Below are 20,291 nucleotides of genomic sequence, written 5' to 3'. Positions count from 1 at the left end.
CCACGTCAGAATGAAATATACATCTGTATAGACACTATGCAATCCACCATACAGCGCATGGTTGAGGGTACCCTGTGCCACTACTAACCATTTCCTTTCCTGCTCTACTCACAAATAGAGAGGGGAAAACAATGGTCCATATGCCTCTGTATGAGCCCTAATTTCTCAAATCTTGTCTTTGTGGTCCTTATGCACAATGTATGCTGGCAGCAGTAGAATAATACAGCAGTCAGTTTCAAATGTCAGTTCTCTAAATTTTCTCAGAAGTGTTTCTTGAAAAGAATATCATCTTTCCTCCAGGGATTCCCATTTGAGTTCCCAAAGCATATCTGTAACAGTTACTATGTTGTTTGAACCTCCTTGTAACAAATCTAGTAGCCCATCTCTGAATTGCTTTGATGTCTTCCTTCAGTCCGACCTGGTACACTTGAGCAGTACTCAAGAATAGGTTGCACTAGTGTGCAATATGCAGTCTCCTTGACAGGTGTCCCATTCTTTCCTAAAGTTCTACCAGTAACCCTAAGTTGACCATTCACTTTCGCTACCACAGTTTTCACTTGCTAATTCAATTACATATCGCTTTGCAATGTTACACCCAGATATTTAAACAACTTAACTGTGTCAATCAGGACACCAGTAAAACTGTAACTAAACAATACCGGTTTGTTCTTCCTACTCATCCACATTAATGTACATTTCTGTGCATTTAGAGCTAGTTGCCATTCATCACACCAAATAGAAATTTTGTCTCAGTCTGGAACTATTCTTAAAAATAAATAGCTAGTTTCAGAGCTTTCTGTATGCTTACGTACCTTTTTGTGAGTGAGTGATGGTTTGATCAACAATTTGCTGTAGAACTAAAAGAAATTTATAAGATGACTGTACAAAGCTTTAATTCTCCTACAACTGTGCAACTACTGTGGTAATTTTGCAACTTGCTGTTTCTTTTGATTTAAAAATGATGGAAGTATCCTCTGTATTGCATTATGCATAAACACTTCATGTGTTCTCCCTTTATGACACTTTCATCAGACCACACTTCAGGTTTGGCACCCTTCCCATCAGTAGATCTTCACTCTGCTATAGAACTCTTGCTGCACTCATTTATGGCACAATTTTTTTTTTTTTTTTTTATTTTATTTTTTTTTTTTTTTATTTTTTTTTTTTAGGCATGCTATTGAGAATTTGGCAGTGTTTAATGCAGTAATTCAATGGACTCGTTTATGTGGCAAACTTTTGTGTTGTGGTATCAAAGAGTTTGAGGCCCATATTGTGCACTGTCACAAGTGACAATTTTGTGTGGCAAGAAGAGGGACATCTCAAGGTATTGACAGTCTGATAATACAGATGATGTGTTAGCTTACTTGTGGCCACTTTCCAATGATACTGACATTAAGCAGTGAATGTTATCCACTGTGGTCTTCACCAATGACTATCACGATTTATTTACACAGTAGCTTATCATCGTACATTCACCAAACATTGGCAGCCCCTACAGCTCAGAGGTTTCTGACCACGACGACGACGACAACAATGTATTCACGCATGAAAATAAAATCAGAATGGTAGTTTTACTTCTGATATTATTGGAAGTTGAATGCACTTACATCACTGCATATCTGCAAATTAAAACTATATATCTCCTGTATCCATATGTCTCCCCTTAACCATTAATGGTAAGTAATGATGGTATTAAAACAGTGTACTTCCTGTATATTCTTCATTTATTCTTTTTTTCAGAGATTGCTGATGTTGATGTTAGTGACACAGAGCAAAAGAACACTTGAAATACTTCTGAACAGTGTGCTGAAATCTACAGAAAATTAATGTTTTGTGCCTTGTGCTGTTATCTGTTACATAGGTTGCCATCTAAAACAGTTGCATGTTTTCAGGTCTCTGGGGAAGATCAGATGGAGGTGGGCCATGCAGTCTGTTCTGCTTAAGTGGCCCGATGCTGTCATCCTCAGAAGGAAAGAAAGATAGAATTTTCTCTACATTCCAGACAGAGCAATGATGACTGCAATCATGAATACCAAAAAGCAGTACTCTATCTTTCAGTCAAGAGTTATTTAGAACTGGAGCAAGTTAGTTGTTTCACTTATGTAAAACATAAATCTAGAGTAATATTAGAGGAAATAATTTACAAATTATTCCATTCTTTGAGTTATCTAGCCATACCAGTGACATAATTTAGAAAGTCTCTCCTTTTGCATGTACTCTCGGTTTTTATAAATTTCAGCAGCATTTATCAGATTTAATATTCATTTTGAGACATAAGAAATTCTCCATTCTCATTGTAGACAAACATGGTTTTTAAATTTTTGTGTAAGAGTTCTTCACATTCAAAACAGCAGTGCACAATCTGATTAGAGAGCCAACTGTTGATTTTTTCCAGCATAATGTGAATGACTACGAAATATGTGCGATATTGATCATGACACTAGGACAAAATTAATACAAGAAATGGAAAACTTTTAATATTATTTCCATGCATTAAGCAATAATGGCTCATAACAAGTATTTAGCCACATTTGAGAACTGAAGTATTGCATTGGCCTTTCCTGGTAACACTCCCCCCCCTCCGCCTGCCACTCTCTCTCTATGGGGCCTCTCTTCTCCTGGCAACTGGCAACTGTTCCCCCATTCCAGCATCTCTCCTGGTATCCCTCCCCCCCTCCCCACACCCCCATGGGGCCTCCTCATGACTGCCCCTCCCAATCCCAGCCCTGGTAGCTGCCACACACCCCACACTGGGGTCTGTCCTGATAGTGTCCCTACCCCCAACACTCCCTGTAACAGCCCCTTTCCCCCACATCCCTTCTTGTGACCTCTTCTGGTAACCCCTTCCCTCTACTCTTTCAGGGGGCCTCTCCTAGTCTGTGGCCCCTTCTCACTGCTTCTGAGTGTCTTTCCTTTCAGTGAAACAACACACACACACACACACACACACACACACACACACACACACACACACACACACACACAGACAGACAGAGTTGTCATCTCATCTCTTTAGGTGCTCTCTTTTCCTTGTCAGCCAGCCTATTTCTTCTGGCCTACGTCTCACAGTGTTTTTGTGTTTGTCGGTCTCCTCCATCTGACTTCCTTTCTCCATTTTGCAATTCTTGATGCTCAGGGGGAGGAAGTTAATGGCTGGAGAATAAAATATTATTGCTAAAATTAAAATTTTTGCATTGTTTACTCTTTATCATGATTGCAAATGATGACGTGTGGTGTTTCAGGTATAATGCCTCAACATGTGGGTGAAGTAGTACGTTCTTGTTCAAGATGAATGGTGACATACCAAGTGTCCCGATAACCACACTGGCAGGCATCGCAAGTCTCACTGACTGTTAGTATTGAACCAAGTTATCTTTATAATTTTAAATAGATGTTATGTTACTACAGTAGGAAGGTTTGTATCAGAGAGAGAGAGAGAGAGAGAGAGAGAGAGAGAGAGAGAGAGAGAGAGAGAGAGAGAATGGACTCAGCATTTTATAGAGCTGAGAGTCAGTTTTTACAGGCACTTTTTTCCCTTATTGTTTGTATTGTTAAGGCATTAAATTTTTTTTATTTACAATATTTATCTTTGATTTCCATTGTTAATTTTTTCTCACTGTTAATGAAATTTTCACGGGTACAATGTCAGCAAATTTTAAAATTTATTGCAGTGTTGCCAGAGATGCCTCTACCATCACCCCTTCCACAGACTTTGAGCAACAAATCATTGCTGTTCCATCCACGTGTGGCAGAGGAAGCGCAAATACTCCTGAGTGTTAGAGACGAGGCTCTAGTACCACAATTGATCCAGTCATTGTCTCAGACTTCATCAGATCACATGTTTGTAATCATTTCTGTACTCTTGCATGCATTTTTTAATTTATTGTAGTTATTGTGTGTGTGTGTTTTTTCCTCAGATAAGCCAGTAACATTTCATTGCCAATATTGCCTGGAGTTGAAGCTATTAATTTACATTCAGCAAAAACTCCTAGTGTGACAAATTAAGTTCTGTCATAATGTATATGATGTAAAAACTGATTGGAAGCATTTAATCATGTGTATCTTACAGTTGGAAGTTGTTTCAGTATGATAGCTAGTATTGATTCAACCTATTCTTGATTGACCTTGCAGTCGTAGGTTATTTTTTAAGTATAAATTAGTAAACACTTCTTGAAATCTCTGAGAGTTTAGTTTTAGGTACTTCAAATTATTTATATTAAGAAGAATGTGCATATTTTGTCTAAAATTAATAATTTTATTGTACAGAGAGCTGAAAGACCATTATGCATGTTCAGAAACTCCACTTGACCAGCAACAAAATATTCCAGAGCTGCTGAGAGCAATTCTTCAGAGGAATCCGAATGTTTTCAAGGGACCACGTGGTTAGTATATGACGACAGTTTATCACCCCTCTTTGCCATCTCCCTACACGTGATGATAGAGAATGCACTTCTATTACCTCTGAACTAGAGCTGGCACAGTGCTTATTACATATAATCTCTGATTCTTTTCATTAACTCAAACTTGCACGCCATCTCTAACGACCTCATGTCAACAGGATTTTGAACTGTAATCTTGATATCTTCCTTCTTTCCTTCTCCTCACAACTGGTACGTCTCTCTAATCCTAGGGCTTGAGTAACCTGCCCTTTTTTGTCTCCAAAAAGGAATGTTTGGGCCTGAAAGCAAGGTGGAGTATTTTCTTCTTTAAGTATGTTGTATTAGGAATTATGCCTCTTGTAGATAAGTACTGGCCAGCCTTGCTGTCTCTCTCTAATTTTAACAGTCATTGTGGTTACTGCTGTAGACTTCCAGTTTTAAAGATTTTTTTTATACTTGTAAAATAAGTTTGTTGTTTTACCAGGCTCTGTGAGTTCATCACTATGTGAAGAAATCAAACCTTTAAAATGGAAACCTATCCTTATTAGTTAAAAATGGTGCAGATCAGTGACAGGCTAAACATACATAGCTGAAACTTATTGGTCATCTAAAACTGTGTGCTGGACCATGACTCAAACATTGGACGTCTGCCTTTTGTGGGCAAGTGCTCTGCCAACTGAGCTACCAAAGCATGACTGATGACCTGTCCGGACAGCTATACGTCTACCAGTACCTCATCTCCTACCTTTCAGACTGAGTTGTTGGCAGAATTAATGCTGTGAGGATGGATTGTGAGTTTTGCTTGGGCAGCTCAGTTGGTAGAGCACTTGTGTGCAAAAGGCAAAGGTCCAGGGTTCGAGTCTTGGTCCAGCACACAGTTTTAATCTGCCAAGAAGTTTCATATGATGGCACATTCCACTGCAAGGTGAAATATTGATTATGTACGGGGTGATTATAATTAAAATTAAACTTTCAAACCGCTGGTCAGAATGACGTCAAATTGCAATGGAATATTATCGGAGAAGGGGGAAACGTATGGCAGAAGAAAAATAAATAGATACAAAATGTAGCAATTTAATAGAGGTCACCTACAAATGACAAATGAATCATACAACAATGCTTAAGGTGTACATTTATGTTAAACAAACTGTACTACTCGGTATGCTTGGGTGTATGGGTGTGATATTGCTGGTTACTTAAGCCCATCCACCATGACAAGGTCATGTTATACCGGATGGGAAAAATTGGTTTTTAATTTTCCTGGTGCCAAAAACCGCATAAAAAAACAACACTCAAAATCAAATTGGATTATTAATTTCCATGTGACTGGCGCAAAACATTTTTAGTATACTGTCCACCGTTTTCTGCAACAAGTTGAAATGGAAAACAGCACGTTCCACAACTGATCGAAGTGTTTCCGGGGTCACGTTCAGAATGTGTTCCACAATGCATGCCTTCAATGCAGCTAAGATTGCTATCAGAACACTGAACACATCATCTTCCAAATAGCCCCACAGCCAGAACTCACACAGATTAAGATCAAGTGCTTGGGATGACCACGCTGTAGGGAAATGGTGGCTGATAATTCTAGCATTTCCGAAGTGGCACTACAGCAGCTGCTTAACTGCATTTGCAATGTGTGGAGGTGTACCATCGTGCATAAAAATGATCCCATCCACTCGTCCATGCTGTTGGAGAGCTGGAATGACACTGTTGTGGTAAAGACACTCGTAGCGCTTACCAGCGACGGTACAGGTAACAGGACCGGAAGCACTTGTATCTTTGAAAAAAATATGGCCCTGTGATAAATGATGTTGTAAACCCGCACTACACAGTAACCTTTTCAGGATGAAGTGGTCGTGGTTGATTTGCATGTGGATTTTCAGTTGCCCGTATTTGACAATTCTGTGTATCGACATATACTGTCTGGTGGAAGTCGGCTTCGTCTGTACACAAAATCCTCCACGGCCAATCATTGTCCACTTCCATGTGAACAAGAAATTCTAAAGCATAGTTCTCTCTTGCTGGCAGGTCAACATGAAGCTGCTCGTACACATGGGTAATTTTGAATGGATAGCAAAGAAGGATGTTTTGTAGGATTTTATGCACCGTGGTCACGGGTATGTCCAGTGTTTGGGCAATTCTTCGTGCACTACACATTTGCACACCACCACTTGTCTCCAGCATTGCTGTGGCCACTGATTCCACTGACATCGAGTTGATTCGTTTTCTCCCTCTACCAGGTTGCACATCAAAAGAACCCGTATTTTTTAATTTCCAAATCATTTTCTCGAGACCCACAGCAATCATTGGACCAGCACCTTTTTTCAAACCCTTCAGTGTCCAGAACTTCTGCAGGGTGACATGTGCACCGTCGTCATTCTTGTAATACAGCTTTACAAGCAGAGCACAATCTTGCAATTAAACTGTCATGGCAGACGTGGAAGGGAGAAAAGATGTGTTACCTGGCGTGTTTGTATCAACTTCAATGGGTCGTGTGCATGACAGGTGTTTCCAGTTACATATTCTGACACATACAGCACCATCTGTTGATTATTTTTTACACTATTTTTTTTCTTCTGCCATACATTTTCCCCCTTTTCTGATAATATTATGTTGCAATTTGACATCATTCTGACCAGTGGTGTTATTTCTACAGCATTTTGAAAGTTTAACTTTAATTATAAGCACCCTGTATAATTGACTTCCTGATATTTTTATATACGTATGGCACCCATCAGATACCTGCCAATCTGTTGAGCATATGCTTGTCTATAGTCAACTATTTTGAGACTTGGTCAAAAAAGGTTTTGTTACAGAGAGGGTATAAAGTGTTGGGCTTGTAGTTTTCTGGCTCATCATTTGAATTCTGTTTTTGGGTTTAATATTTCTACAGCTAGCACACATTTTACTTACAAAACATGTTAGGCTGACAAGAGAATTGATAAGTTCCAGTTGTTGGTAGTTCACTTCAGTTGTTAGTGCCATTTTTTTAAAAACATCTGTGTAGTTGTTCTGTGGCATGTTTTGCAACTTTCGTTAAAGCAATTCACATCTGAAGCTTCTTTCAGGTTACGTTTGTGTATTTTCCGTATCACCACGTATCCAAATTTTAGACCACTGTGAATTAGTTGTTCTAATTTCATATTGATCCATAACAACAAATCATTTGACATTTAAGAGAGAAACTTTTCCTCTTTCAGCTAACTCCCCAAGACAGCCTCATTGGTCAGCATACAACTCGAGCTACACTCAAGTTGGACAGCTGAATCAACTAGGCCAGGTGGGCCAAGTGGGTCAAGTTGGCCAGGTGGGTCAAGTTGGTCAAGTTGGCCAGGTGAGCCAGGTAGTACAAGTTAATCAAGGAGTCTCACTCAGTCAGGTAGGCCCAGTAGGACATGTTGGACAACTGGGCCATGTACCAACAGCATCAGTGAGTCATGTACCAGTAGCACATGTTGTGCCTGTTGGTCATATTGGACATGTCGGGTCAGTTGGTCAAGTAGGACCAGTGGGACAGGTAGGGTCTGTTGGTCAGGTAGGATCCGTCAGTCAGGTGGGTTCTGTGGGACAGGTAGGGTCTGTTGGATCTGTAGCACAGGTAGGGTCTGTTGGATCTGTAGCACAGGTGGGAGCTGTAGGGCAGGTAGGTTCTCTTGGACAAGTTGGATCTGTGAGTCAGGTTGGACCTCTGGGGCAGGTCGGGTCTTTGGGACAGGTTGGACCTGTTAGTCAGGTTGGTACAATAGCCCAGATGAGCTCAGTGGGGCATATGAGTCAAGCCAGCCATTCAGGTTCTGTACAGCACGTAGGCCCAGTTGGTCATGTAGGCCAAATGGGCTCAGTGGTACAAGTGGGACATGTGGGACATATGGGACAAGTTGGGCCAATCGGTGGGCAGGTTGGTCCAGTAGGTCACATGGGAACTATTGGTCCTGCGACTCATGTGGGATCGGTTGGCCAGTCGTCATCTCAACTCGGCCCTTCTGTTCAGCTCGGTCCCTCTGGAATGGGCCAAGTGAGCAGAGTGTCACCGTCCCCGTCGACATCAAACTACGGGCAGGCATCGGCATCCCCAGCACCGTCCTATGTGACACGACATGTGGCACAGACGAATGCTGCACTTTCCGCTGCACGTCTCAATGTCCCATCAGACGGACGCCTCAATGTCCCACCTGATGGACAAACTCGTCTAATGGCACCCGCACCACCGCAGAGGCCTTCAGTCATCACCGAGCAACCCCGAGTGGTTGCTCACAATGGTGGTGATGCTTGTGCATTTTACAGTAGTGGTAGACAGCAGACTGTGGTACACAGTGGAGGTGGAAGTGAAGTGATTAATCGTGAGTGTGATGTTCGAAACATCAGAGATGATAGGAAACAGGAATTTTCTATGAATGCGAGTAGTAGTGGAGTGACCACAAGGCATATGAAGAACAGTAGTAATGCTAATGTCAGTGGAAATGTCAATGTCAATTGTGCTACAGGTGGCATTTCAAACACGGGAACAAATGTCGCTGCAAATGCAAATGTGAATACAAGTAAAAGTGGAAGTGGTAATGTCGGTATCCGTGCCATTGCGAGTACCAGCACAAGTTCAGCTGTGACCACAAGCATCGGGACTAATGCAGCACTACCTCAAGCACTTTCGAGACGGATGCCAGATAGTGCACCTTTGTCAAGTATACCAAGAACGCAGTCTACAAATCTCTCAGGTAAGTCAAACAAAACACTAGAATTACATTCTCCCAGATATATTTATTTGTTTTGTGGGTAGAAGAGTAGTGTAGTACAGTAATTTATTCTTCCAAGAATCATTTTTTACAGTGATATAGGATTTGTCAATGTAATAAAAAAATAAAACCATGTATGTCATAGAAAAATCAGTATAGTATGCAGGAAATCAGCGTTGAGTGCAAATGCAGAAGTCCTGCATTTCCTCCTTGAGCAAGATTTTAATGAAGTTAATTTACTGTTGTCTTCCTTCGACCTGTTATGAAGTGTTGCTTGTGTATGTGTGTTGAGTAGATGAATGTGATGAGTGCTTTTACAATATAGGGCTGTGTCTGTATTCTTATGAATGAATAGAAGATGTGGGGTGTAACCCAGTACTGACATATAGTTGGTACTCCTTTACAGTGGGTACTACTTTACTAGTATAATTAAGGGGATTGCCAAACTTAAGATCATCATCTGACTGATGGTTCACCACTGGCAGTGTTACGTGCCCTCGCTTAGTGAGACACTGTGAAGAGGCTGGAGTTTAACATAGGATATTAGCGGAAGCTTTTTTATTTTTTTAATAATTTTTTTTATTATCAGGAACTGTTCACTATCACCTTTCGTACCTTCCCTTTGCCAGACAAGTAATTACAGTTGTAATTTCTTTCACCACCAGGAATCAAACCAGCCACCTCAAAGTCGAGCCCCCACTGCATGGGGTTGTATTAGTAATTTGAGCTATGGAGGTGAGAAAGTGATATACACAGATATATACTACATTAACAAAGGAAGTCCCCAGAGGGGACTTGGGGAAACAAAACGAAACTTCACAGGTTGAGAGGGGATGTGATTTTACTTCAGCAGTTTCAAAATCGAGTCAAATTTACAAAGAATTTGGCAGTATGAGCCTACTTATCAGTATGACATTGCACTCCCTCTGACCTTGAGGCAAGTACAGATTTGCTTAGGAAGGGTGTCGTAAAGCTGTTGTATCCTCTCCTGAGACAAGCTGAACCACAATTGTTGTAACTGTATGAACATGGTATCTGTTCTTTCAGACATGCCTGAAAGAATAGATACCATTGATGATCTTGTAGTTCTTGAAGAATGAAATTACAATGATATACAGACCATTAGCTGCTTACAGGTGTTGATAAATATCAACGGGGACAGTTGAAAATGTGTGCCTCAACCGGGCCTCAAACCGGGATCTCCTGCTTACTTGGCAGACACACTATCCAACTGAGCCATTGACGGCACAGAGGATAGTGCGACTGCAGGGACTCTTCTTGGGCACGCCCACTGTGGGACCCACATTTCCAACTTACTGCCCACAAACTACATTTGTAGTGCCCTTGCCCACTATACTTACTACTCGCGGCATTCAATCTACCGATTCCCGTAAGAGTGTGAGCAATATGCATGCATCCACACTGAAGAAGATCATAGGCTGGTAAGCCTTTACCTATATGAAGATGGTATCTGTTCTTTTGGACATGCCCGAAAGAACAGATACGCTATGTGATCAAAAGTATCTGGACACCCCAAAAATGTACTTTTTTCATATTAGGTGCATTGCACTGCCACCTACTGCCAGGTACTCCATATCGGCGAATTCAGTAGTCATTAGACATCGTGAGAACGCGGAATTGGGTGCTCCGCAGAACTCATGGACTTCGAAAGTGGTCAGGTGATGGGTGTCCTTTCTGTCATACGTCTGTACGCGAGATTTCTACACTCCTAAACATCACTAGGTCCACTGCTTCTGGTGTGATAGTGAAGTGGAAACATGAAGGGACACGTACAGCACAAAAGTGTGCAGACTGACCTCGTCTGTTGACTGACGGAGACCGCCGACATTTGGAGAGTCTCGTAATGTGTAATAGGCAGACATCTATCCAGACCATTACACAGGAATTGTAAACTGTATCAGGATCCACTGCAAGTACTATGACAGTCAGGTGGGGGGTGAGAATACTTGGATTTCATAGTCGTGTGGCTGTTCATAAGCCACTTGTTACCCTGGTAAATGCCAAACGACGCCTCGCTTGGTGTAAGGAGTGTAAACATTGGACAATTGAACAGCAGAAAAATGATGTGTGGAGTGATGAATCATGGTACACAAGGGTGTGGGTATGGCGAATGCCTGGTGAATGTCATCTGCCAGCGTGTGTAGTGCCAACGGTAAAATTCTGAGGTGATGGTGTTATGGTGTGGTTGTGTCTTTCATGGAGGGGGCTTGCACCCTTTGTTGTTTTGTGTGACACTATCACAGCACAGACCTACATTGATGTTTTAAGCACCTTCTTGCTTCCCAATGTTGAAGAACAATTTGGGGATGGCGATTGCTTCTTTCAACCCGATCGAGCACCTGTTCATAATGCACAGCCTATGGCGGAGTGGTTACACGACAATAACATCCCTGTATTGGACTGGCCTGTACAGAGTCCTGACCTGAATCCTATAGAACACCTATGGGATGTTTTGCAACACCGAGTTCGTGCCAGGCCTCACCGACTGACATTGATACCTCTCCTCAGTGCAGCACTCCGTGAAGAATGGGCTGCCATTATCCAAGAAACCTTCCAGCACCTAACTGAACGCATGCCTGCGGGAGTGGAAGCTGTCATCAAGGCTAAGGTTGAGTGAACACCATTTGAATTCCAGGATTACCGATGGAGGGCGCCATGAACTTGGAAGTCATTTTTGGCCAGGTGTCCGGATACTTTTGATCACATAGTTTAACCTCTTCATGTAGATAAGGCTTACTGGCCAATGATCTTCAGTGCGGATGCACTCAGATTGCTCACACTCTTACGGGAATTGGTAGATTGACTGCTGTGAGTAATGAGTATATTGGGCAGGGGCACTACAAATGTAGTGTGTGGACAGTAAGCTGGAAATGTGGGTCTCACGAGGAGTATGCCAGAGATACGTCCCTGCTGTCCCACTATCCTCTGTGTCCTTGATGGCTCAGTTGGACAGAGCATCTGCCATGTAAGCAGGAGATCCCAGTTTGAGTCTCGGTCAAGGCACACATTTTCAACTGTCCCTGTTGATATTTATCAACGCCTGTAAGCAGCTAATGATAATCATTGTAATTTCATTGTTGTGACTGGTCCTTGATATCCTCAATAGTGGCACTGGGACAGAACTGAAGTCTGAGCTGGTCCTCGCATGTTCAATTAGAGATCGGTTTTGGGATCTTGCTGGCCATGGTTGTATATCAACATCACACAGACATTTCACAGGGACAGATGCTGTGTGTACATGGACATTGCTCTGTTAAAAAATATCACCATGATAATGTTGCATGAGAGATGACACACGAGGATGCAGGATGTCTGTGACATACCGCTGTTCAGTGAGAATCCCCTCAGTCACTACCATCCGTCATGTGAAGTAACACCTGATGGTTCCCCACACTGTAATGTCAGGAGTAACACCACTGTGCCTCTCCAAAACGTTGGAAGAATGTGACTTCTCCCCAGGTTGCTGCCATACTCACCAATGACATTGATCTGGGGTAGTGCAGAATTGCAGTTTATTGTTGATCACAATGTGATGACATTGGTCAGATGTCCATGCTTCCACGCCATGACATCATTCTAAATGCAGCTGGTTGTTGTTGTGTTAATGGCAGCCTATATGTGGGATGGTAATTCCATACTTCAGCTGCTGCCAGTCTCTTACCAATAGTGCAGAATGACAGAATGTTGCAGTGAATCTATTAACTGTACTCAGATGGCACATGGAGATATGAAGGAGTCACGATGTGCTTAGCGCACGATATGGCAATCCTCCCATTTGGAGGTCAGACGTGGACGACTGAAACCTTGCCAAAGAGTATATTTGTCCTCCAACACCAGACCAATGTCACAGTCTAATGGCCTGTAAATGTATATATAGTATGAGTTGACCAGCCAGCCAAATGAGACCTCATTCAAAATCTGTGTGTTGCAGATAACACTGTCTCACATGAGTGGGTGGCATCTCTGTGGTGTCCTTCAGTCATCACTCAGCATCTGATGCTGATCATGCCCCTTATATCCCCTACCAGATGGGGTAACAGCACTAAACACAAACAACACTAATGCACTCTGATGGCTGTTCTACCTGTTAGAGAGAGTTGCAACTCTAATTGTTTACATACCCGCCAACAGCGTGATTTACTATTTTTGTCAGACAGTATATAAATACAGACACATGTGTTTATCAAAAACAGGACAGTTAGTCAACTGTGGTCTTGCTGGAGAAACCACTATGATATATGTGTGAAATGAATGCTATGGATGACCAATGGAGCCAAAATTACCACCTAGGACATTGTAGCCAGTATTGCAATTTGTGGCCACTGGAACCTCATGGAATTGTCAGGTCAACTCTTTGCCGAATGTTTTAAACTAATGTGATGGAAAGAGTGCATCGTTCTATGATACCAGGAAGACCACCAGAAACAGTTCACCTTACAAGTGACATTCTAATCTTAGGAAAACAAACATATTTTCCAGGGGTCATGATTTAACTGGTATTCACATCATGGTTTTTCTAGTTTCTATAAGAAATTAACTGTTCATTGGACCCAGTATTTGGTTTTTGACACATCTACTAATTCAGAAGTAAACTTTCACCTAAACCCATATGGAGAATCACAGTGGTCTGGAGCAGTTCATGACAGTATTTTAAACTTATTTCAGTTGTTTTAGGTTAATTGAAATGTAATTTTTTTCAGAGTAGTACTGCATTATTACTTGATTCTAGCTGTTTACCTGTGTACTTCCATGTTGTACTATGTAAAGGAGCAGAGTTGACTCTCAGTACATCTCATGTACATGTTGTGGAGGAGGAAGGAGATTAAAGTTGACTTCCTCCACTGCAAAATACATCTCTCTGAAAAGGATAAAATGAGGTCTGGACATTGTAAGGGTGGCATGAACTGCTGGAGATTTTAATGTTAAAAATTCCCTGATTCTAGTTTTAACTTATTTTTATAATGGATACATGTTTTAGCAGTATTTACTACCTCCCACTGAAAATTTTACGTTAACCCTGGAGATATTTCGATGTGGGTACATGTGTTTTCAGATACTAGAAAATGTGTTTTAATATCTTACTAAAGCATTGTCACTTCCACATCACCTTGTACACAGTGATTTGCATTGATCAGTCAGAATAAATATTATGACCACTGCTCTACCTTTGGGATGGGCATGCCTAAGTCATTGTGTAGAGCTCTCAGTAATTATTGCCAAAAATCTAGATACATCATATACAGAGATCTTGAAAAGATACTCTGTTAATTGACTTTCACAAAGAACTGATTGTGCTGTCTTTTATGTATGAGGACCAAACACCCATCACAACAAGACCATGGAATGGTTCCATTCAAAAGTAATCGCCACATACATTGAGACACAGATCCCACTTGGAGACAAGATGATAAATTCCTCTTTTCTTGAACATGATTGACCACTGACACATCCACAACCTCACCCCCTCTTGCCCTTCCTTATCCAACTGAAACCAATGTCCACACATGTCTTTCTTCATGTCATCAAACATGTGTAAGGAGGGTGTTGTAGTGTTTCCCAACCAAACTGCTGCAGTGTACCCTTTATCCAGTTGGCAGTGAGAGGCAGATGTTACCATGCAACAGGATGATTCTGTCCAACAGCCCAAGGGCAAACTGCAAAGCCAACAGTGAAAACATCCCACATCTCCCTCGCCAAAGAAATTCTAAACTGTTAGCACAAGTTCTGGTAAGGTCATGGTGACCACCTCCTTTTGACTGTAGGACTCCCTGCTAATAGAGTTCCTTGAGCATGGAAGTGCAACAATGTTCTGTGCTATGGACACAATTTCCAGAAACTGTAACATGCCATATAGAGTCATAACACCCAAGAATACTGTCGGACAGATTCATCCTTTTACACAATGACACCTGCTGCCACACTGACAATCTGACAAAGGCTACGCTTCAGCGATTTGGTTTGGTAAACTGCAACATCCTCCGTACAGCCAGGATCCTTCACCATGTTATTTCACATCTTTGATGACCTGAAGAAGGACATACAAGAGAGAGATGTATTTTACGAAGAGTACTCTATGGCATTGGCTCCTTACCTACTTGCATTTATTGTGAATCTCTTGCCCAGCACAAATCCCAAGCTACTGGAAAATGGTGCAGGTGACTCCAGTGTATAAGAAGGGTAAAAGAACGGACCTGCAAAATTACTGACCAATATCCCTAATTCTGTTTGCTGTACAATTTTTGAACATGTTCGCTGTTCAAATAAATATACCTTCTTGAGACTGAGAAGCTTATGACCATGAATCAGCATGGTTGTAGAAAGCATCGCTCATGTGAAACTTGACTTTCCCTTTTCTCGCATGATATACTGCAAACTATGAATGAATGGCAACAGGCAGATTCCACATTTCTGGATATCCGGAAAGCAATTGACATAGTGACCCACTGCAGAATGTTAACGAAGGTATTAGCATATGGAATAAGTTCACAGATATGTAAGTGGCCAGAAGACTTCTTAAATAATAGAACCCAGTATGATTTCCTTGACGAGTGTTCATCAGAGACAAGGATATTGTCAGGAGTGCCCCAGGGAAGTATGATAGGACCGCTGCTGTTCTCTGTATACATAAATAATTTGGCAGACAGGGTGTCAGGAATATGTGGTCATTTGCTGCTGATTCCATGGTGTATGGTAAGGTGTTGAAGTTGAGTGACTGTAGGAAGAGCAAAATGACTTAAATATCCAGTTGGTGTGCTAGTCCTAAATGTGGAAAAAAGTAAGGTAATGCAGATGAGTAGAAAAATCAAACCTTTACTGTCCGGTTATCCAGTTACAGTATTACAAGTGTCCTGCCTGACACAGCCAAGTCATTTAAATATCTGCGCATAACATTGCAAAGTGATATGAGAGGGAATGAGCATGTGAGAACTGTGTTGGGGAAGGTGAATGGTCGACTTCAGTTTGTTGGGAGAATTTTGGAAAGAATCCCTTACCTGTAAAGGAGACAGCATACAGGGCACTGGTGCGACCTATTCTTGAGTACAAGGTTGGACTGAAGGAAGACATTGAAGCCATTGAGAATCAGGCTGCTAGATTTGTTACCAGTAGGTTCAAACAACGCATAAGTGTTACAGAGATGCTTCGGGAACTCAAATGGGAATTCCTGGAGGAAAGGTGATGTTCTTTTTGAGAAACATTATTGAGAAAATCTAGAAAACAAGCATTTGAATCTGACTGCTGAACGATTCTGCTGCCACCAACATATATTGCGCATAAGGAACATGGAGATAAGATACAAGAAATAAGGCCTCATATGGAGGTGTATAGACAGTCATTTTTCCCTCGATCTGTTTGCAAGTGGAACAGGAAAAGAAATGACTAGTAATGGCACAGGATACCCTCTACCACACACCATATGGTGGACTGTGGAGTATCGATGTGGAGGTAGCTGTAAGTCTCAATCTGACAAGACAGTGCAAGAGTGGGTGCCACTAATCACATCCTATGAAACAGGAATTGATCATCTCTTCTTCCAATGGGATAAATGTCATAGCATGAGTGGTGATAACTTTTGAATAGAACCATTCCATGGACCTGTTATGATGGGTGTTTGGTTTTCATTTGACTTCCCTTGTACAAAAAGCATTACAAATTATACTGAAGCATCTAGGCAATGATCTAGCTTTGGATGCTCATCTGTGATTTGAGACTGTGGAGGTACAAGGCTTATACATTCTCTGAAACAGATAAGATGGCAGTTTACGCACAGAAGAAAGTAGTTTTATCTACTGCAGGTAACTAAAATGTTCCGTAGCAAGCGGTTTGCAACATAGTTGCAGAAGGTCTTATGGTCTTATGATCTGAGGACCTCTATCCTGATAATATGTTAAGTTCTATCCTTCCTTCTTAATTGTGTTTGGTAAAATATTTTATTTATGGCAGTAAAGGTTATTGCACATTTTCAAATGTGTGTACAAATAGCTTCATCTAAATAAATGCATGGAGTTCTTGCCACAATAGTCTCAAGATTTTGATTGTTTCATCCATTGTCATTGTCAGGAAATACTTCAGTAGTATGTTAGTTACTTAAGTTGGCCAAATTATGTTATGGAGTATCCATACGCTACCAGAGGTAAATAAAGAACTCTGGTAGTGATGCTGATTGTCTTAGTTACCCAACATTGTCAATTTAGACACAGCAGTCTTTTATTGCAATGAGTGTTGATTTCTTTTTTTGGTAAAATCTTTATTATCAAAGAGCACGTATCAGCAGCTTAGAAAGACAACCACATATCTCACAAATAAAACAAAAATATTTTTATTTCATTATTAGGTAGAAAACCGCATATCTCAGGTATTAGTAAGCCAACAATCTGCACTCTAGTGAGGATAAAAAGAAAACAGACATATTGACAGTATTATTAAAAGGATAGATTCATACTCACTGTATAGTGGAGATGTTGAGTCTCAAGACAGGCACAAAAAGTCTGCTAAACAAGTAAACTTTTGGCCTCTGTGTGTGTGTGTGTGTGTGTGTGTGTGTGTGTGTGTGTGTTCATTTCAGGAGGAGGCCTTTTGACTGAAGCTTATTTGTTTAGCAGTCTTTTGGTTGTGCCTGTCTGCGACTCAACATCTCCACTATATGGTGAGTAGCAATCTGTCCTTTTCATAATATTGTTAGTATTCCATCCTAGATTTTCCATTGTTTGAAAATACATATACTTTTAGGCAATCATATTAAGTGAGAAAATCATATATAACTTTTCTGGGGTATTGGTTTTTATTATAAACTGACAATATGAGACAATACATAACTAGATTCCACAATTTCTGGTTGTCTTCAGATCTGAAAGAATTTGAAATCAAGAGTTACAAGACACAAACTGCATTCAACATTAATGGTATTCACAAAACATTTTAACAAAATTATTGAACAGTTCACACCAAAATAAAAAAGTCATGTCTAAGATAGTGGACACTTTGTGAAATGGATGTTAACAACAAGGGAATGTCAGCTGTAAAATATGTACGTCAGCTGTCATAAAAAGATGTAAAAAGCAACATTTAAATGTATATATGCCATAAATGGCAAGATAATATCATAAAAGCATAAAAACATTACATTACAGGCATACCTTCGAACTCCTATTTGTAACATGTCACATACACATGGGGTACCATGTGGCTGTACCATCTACCTATATTATTTGCCATCAGTGATTAATTTTGTAGGGCAGTATTGTATAGTCACTGTTTATATTGACTGTTATTCTATTGTCCACTATGTTTCTGGTGTGCATAGCACACAGTAGTTGGATGTATACAGTAATCTAGACGTTGGTAACATATCACCCAGACATGGGGCACTGGTTTGTTGTACCATTGACCCATACTTACTTCATTTCATTGTTTTTTAACCTTTTGCCTTACCTATGGTTTTTTATGTTTTAGATGTATCATTTTTTAACAGACTGCTTATCTTTACTGCACTGTAATCGGTTCAATACATAAGTTGTTCTACAATATAATGGAAAAATGGCAGATGATGGATACACACAGATAATCTTTACATGTTCTCTAATGCCCACTTAGGTTTACTATTAGATGTATATTTCCATAGGTTTTGTCTTATGTGATTACTGTGTAAGGCAGAGCTTCACATTATGTAAATTTTTACTGTTGTAGGGGCATACTATGATGGTCTTTCTTGTTTCAGATTTCACATGTTAGCTGCATCATGGCAGTTGTCGCTATCTATTTTTGTTTATCATTTTATGTCTGTGATGTAGCTTCTTCATGACGATCACATATAGTGGTCGTCTTTATAGTTCGTATGACTTTAAGCTGATCCTTGCTAATGTGATTTCATTTTCCTGTACACATGTAAAATCTGTGTAGAACATATCTGTATAAATTATTACACTATTAGGCCTTCTGAACTAATAAAAAGTTCTACAACAGTATGGCATCTGCAAGAAACTCTATATTTAGAGCTTCAAAGTGTAACTGTATGTCCCCTATTATATTACTCAAAATTTTGTGTACTGTGCTGCCACCATCTGGCACTTTCTTTACCTATGTTCCTGGGCATTTAGCATTTGTCAGTCTGTTTATGATCATCTCACGGAAACTTTGTCGCTGTCACCAGAGAGCATGGCTATTTTCTGTGTTACTCTGAATGCATAAGAACAGTTCTTGTCTATACTTACTACATTCTTGTTACAAGCACAAGTTCAAAGGTATGCATATAATCTAATGTTTTTCATGTATCTTTTCTGATATTATCTTGTTATTTATGGCCTATTTACATTTACATTATGAAGCTTGTGTTGAATTTTATGTCATTTTATGACAGCTGATGTATATACTTCACGGTTGACATTCCCTTGCATAGTTAACAGCCATTTGACAATGTGTCCACTTAACTTACACAGATTTTTATATTCTGGTATGTACTATTACATAATTTTGTTAAAATCTATTGTAAATGCCATTAATATTAATATTGAGTGCATTTCCTATCTTGTAACCCTGCATTTCAGTAGCTTTCAAATCTGTATGAGCAGAAACTGAAGAAAATAGTTATGTATCTTCCTATATGTGGTCTGTGCTAATAAAGATTTTACAAAAAATGAACATTCACTGATGCTGCTTTTGTTAGTGGTGGATGACACATGTTTCTCTGTTGCCTTTCTTCATTAGGCACATGTTTCCATGCACAGGTAAGACATGGAAATGGGCACTCAATGCTGAAAGGCAACAGAGTCATAAGTGACTCACCTTCCATCTAATGAATTCAGCATTGCTACCACTTTTCTTCCTCCACAGACATTGATGCAATATCTGGTAGATAGGAGATAGCATATGGACTTCTATAACTCTGTGATGTCTTCAGGAAGTTGTCAAAAGTGCCCCCACCCCTCTTTTCTCTCTCTCTCTCTCTCTCTCTCTCTCTCTCTCTCTGTCTGTGTGTGTGTGTGTGTGTGTGTGTGTGTGTGTGTGTGTGTGAGAGAGAGAGAGAGAGAGAGAGAGAGAGAGAGAGAGAGAGAGACCTTGTTTAAATTTCAGCTATTTATTCACTGTGTTTGGTGTGGAACTAATTTATTCTGTGTGATGTTTTTGATGGATAAATGGCACTAGGTTATGCTTATTCTAATAT

At 40.4% G+C, this 20,291-nt stretch overlaps 1 protein-coding gene across 1 annotated transcript in view; it reads left to right on the top strand.

Moving 5' to 3' along the window:
- The first annotated feature begins 1,916 nt into the window (after window positions 1-1,916).
- LOC124721517 (nipped-B-like protein) overlaps window positions 1,917-20,291 on the top strand; it is a 121,049-nt gene continuing 102,674 nt past the window's right edge. Inside the window, exons 1-5 of the mRNA XM_047246534.1 lie at window positions 1,917-2,084; window positions 3,243-3,352; window positions 3,672-3,840; window positions 4,267-4,382; window positions 7,583-9,094. Of these exons, the coding sequence (XP_047102490.1) occupies window positions 3,289-3,352; window positions 3,672-3,840; window positions 4,267-4,382; window positions 7,583-9,094 (1,861 nt within the window). The 5' untranslated portion in view covers window positions 1,917-2,084; window positions 3,243-3,288. The remainder of the gene's footprint in view (window positions 2,085-3,242; window positions 3,353-3,671; window positions 3,841-4,266; window positions 4,383-7,582; window positions 9,095-20,291) is intronic.

Source organism: Schistocerca piceifrons, chromosome X (genome assembly GCF_021461385.2).
Source record: "Schistocerca piceifrons isolate TAMUIC-IGC-003096 chromosome X, iqSchPice1.1, whole genome shotgun sequence".
Lineage (NCBI taxonomy): Eukaryota > Metazoa > Arthropoda > Insecta > Orthoptera > Acrididae > Schistocerca > Schistocerca piceifrons.
This window is presented reverse-complemented; position numbering and strand designations above follow the sequence as displayed.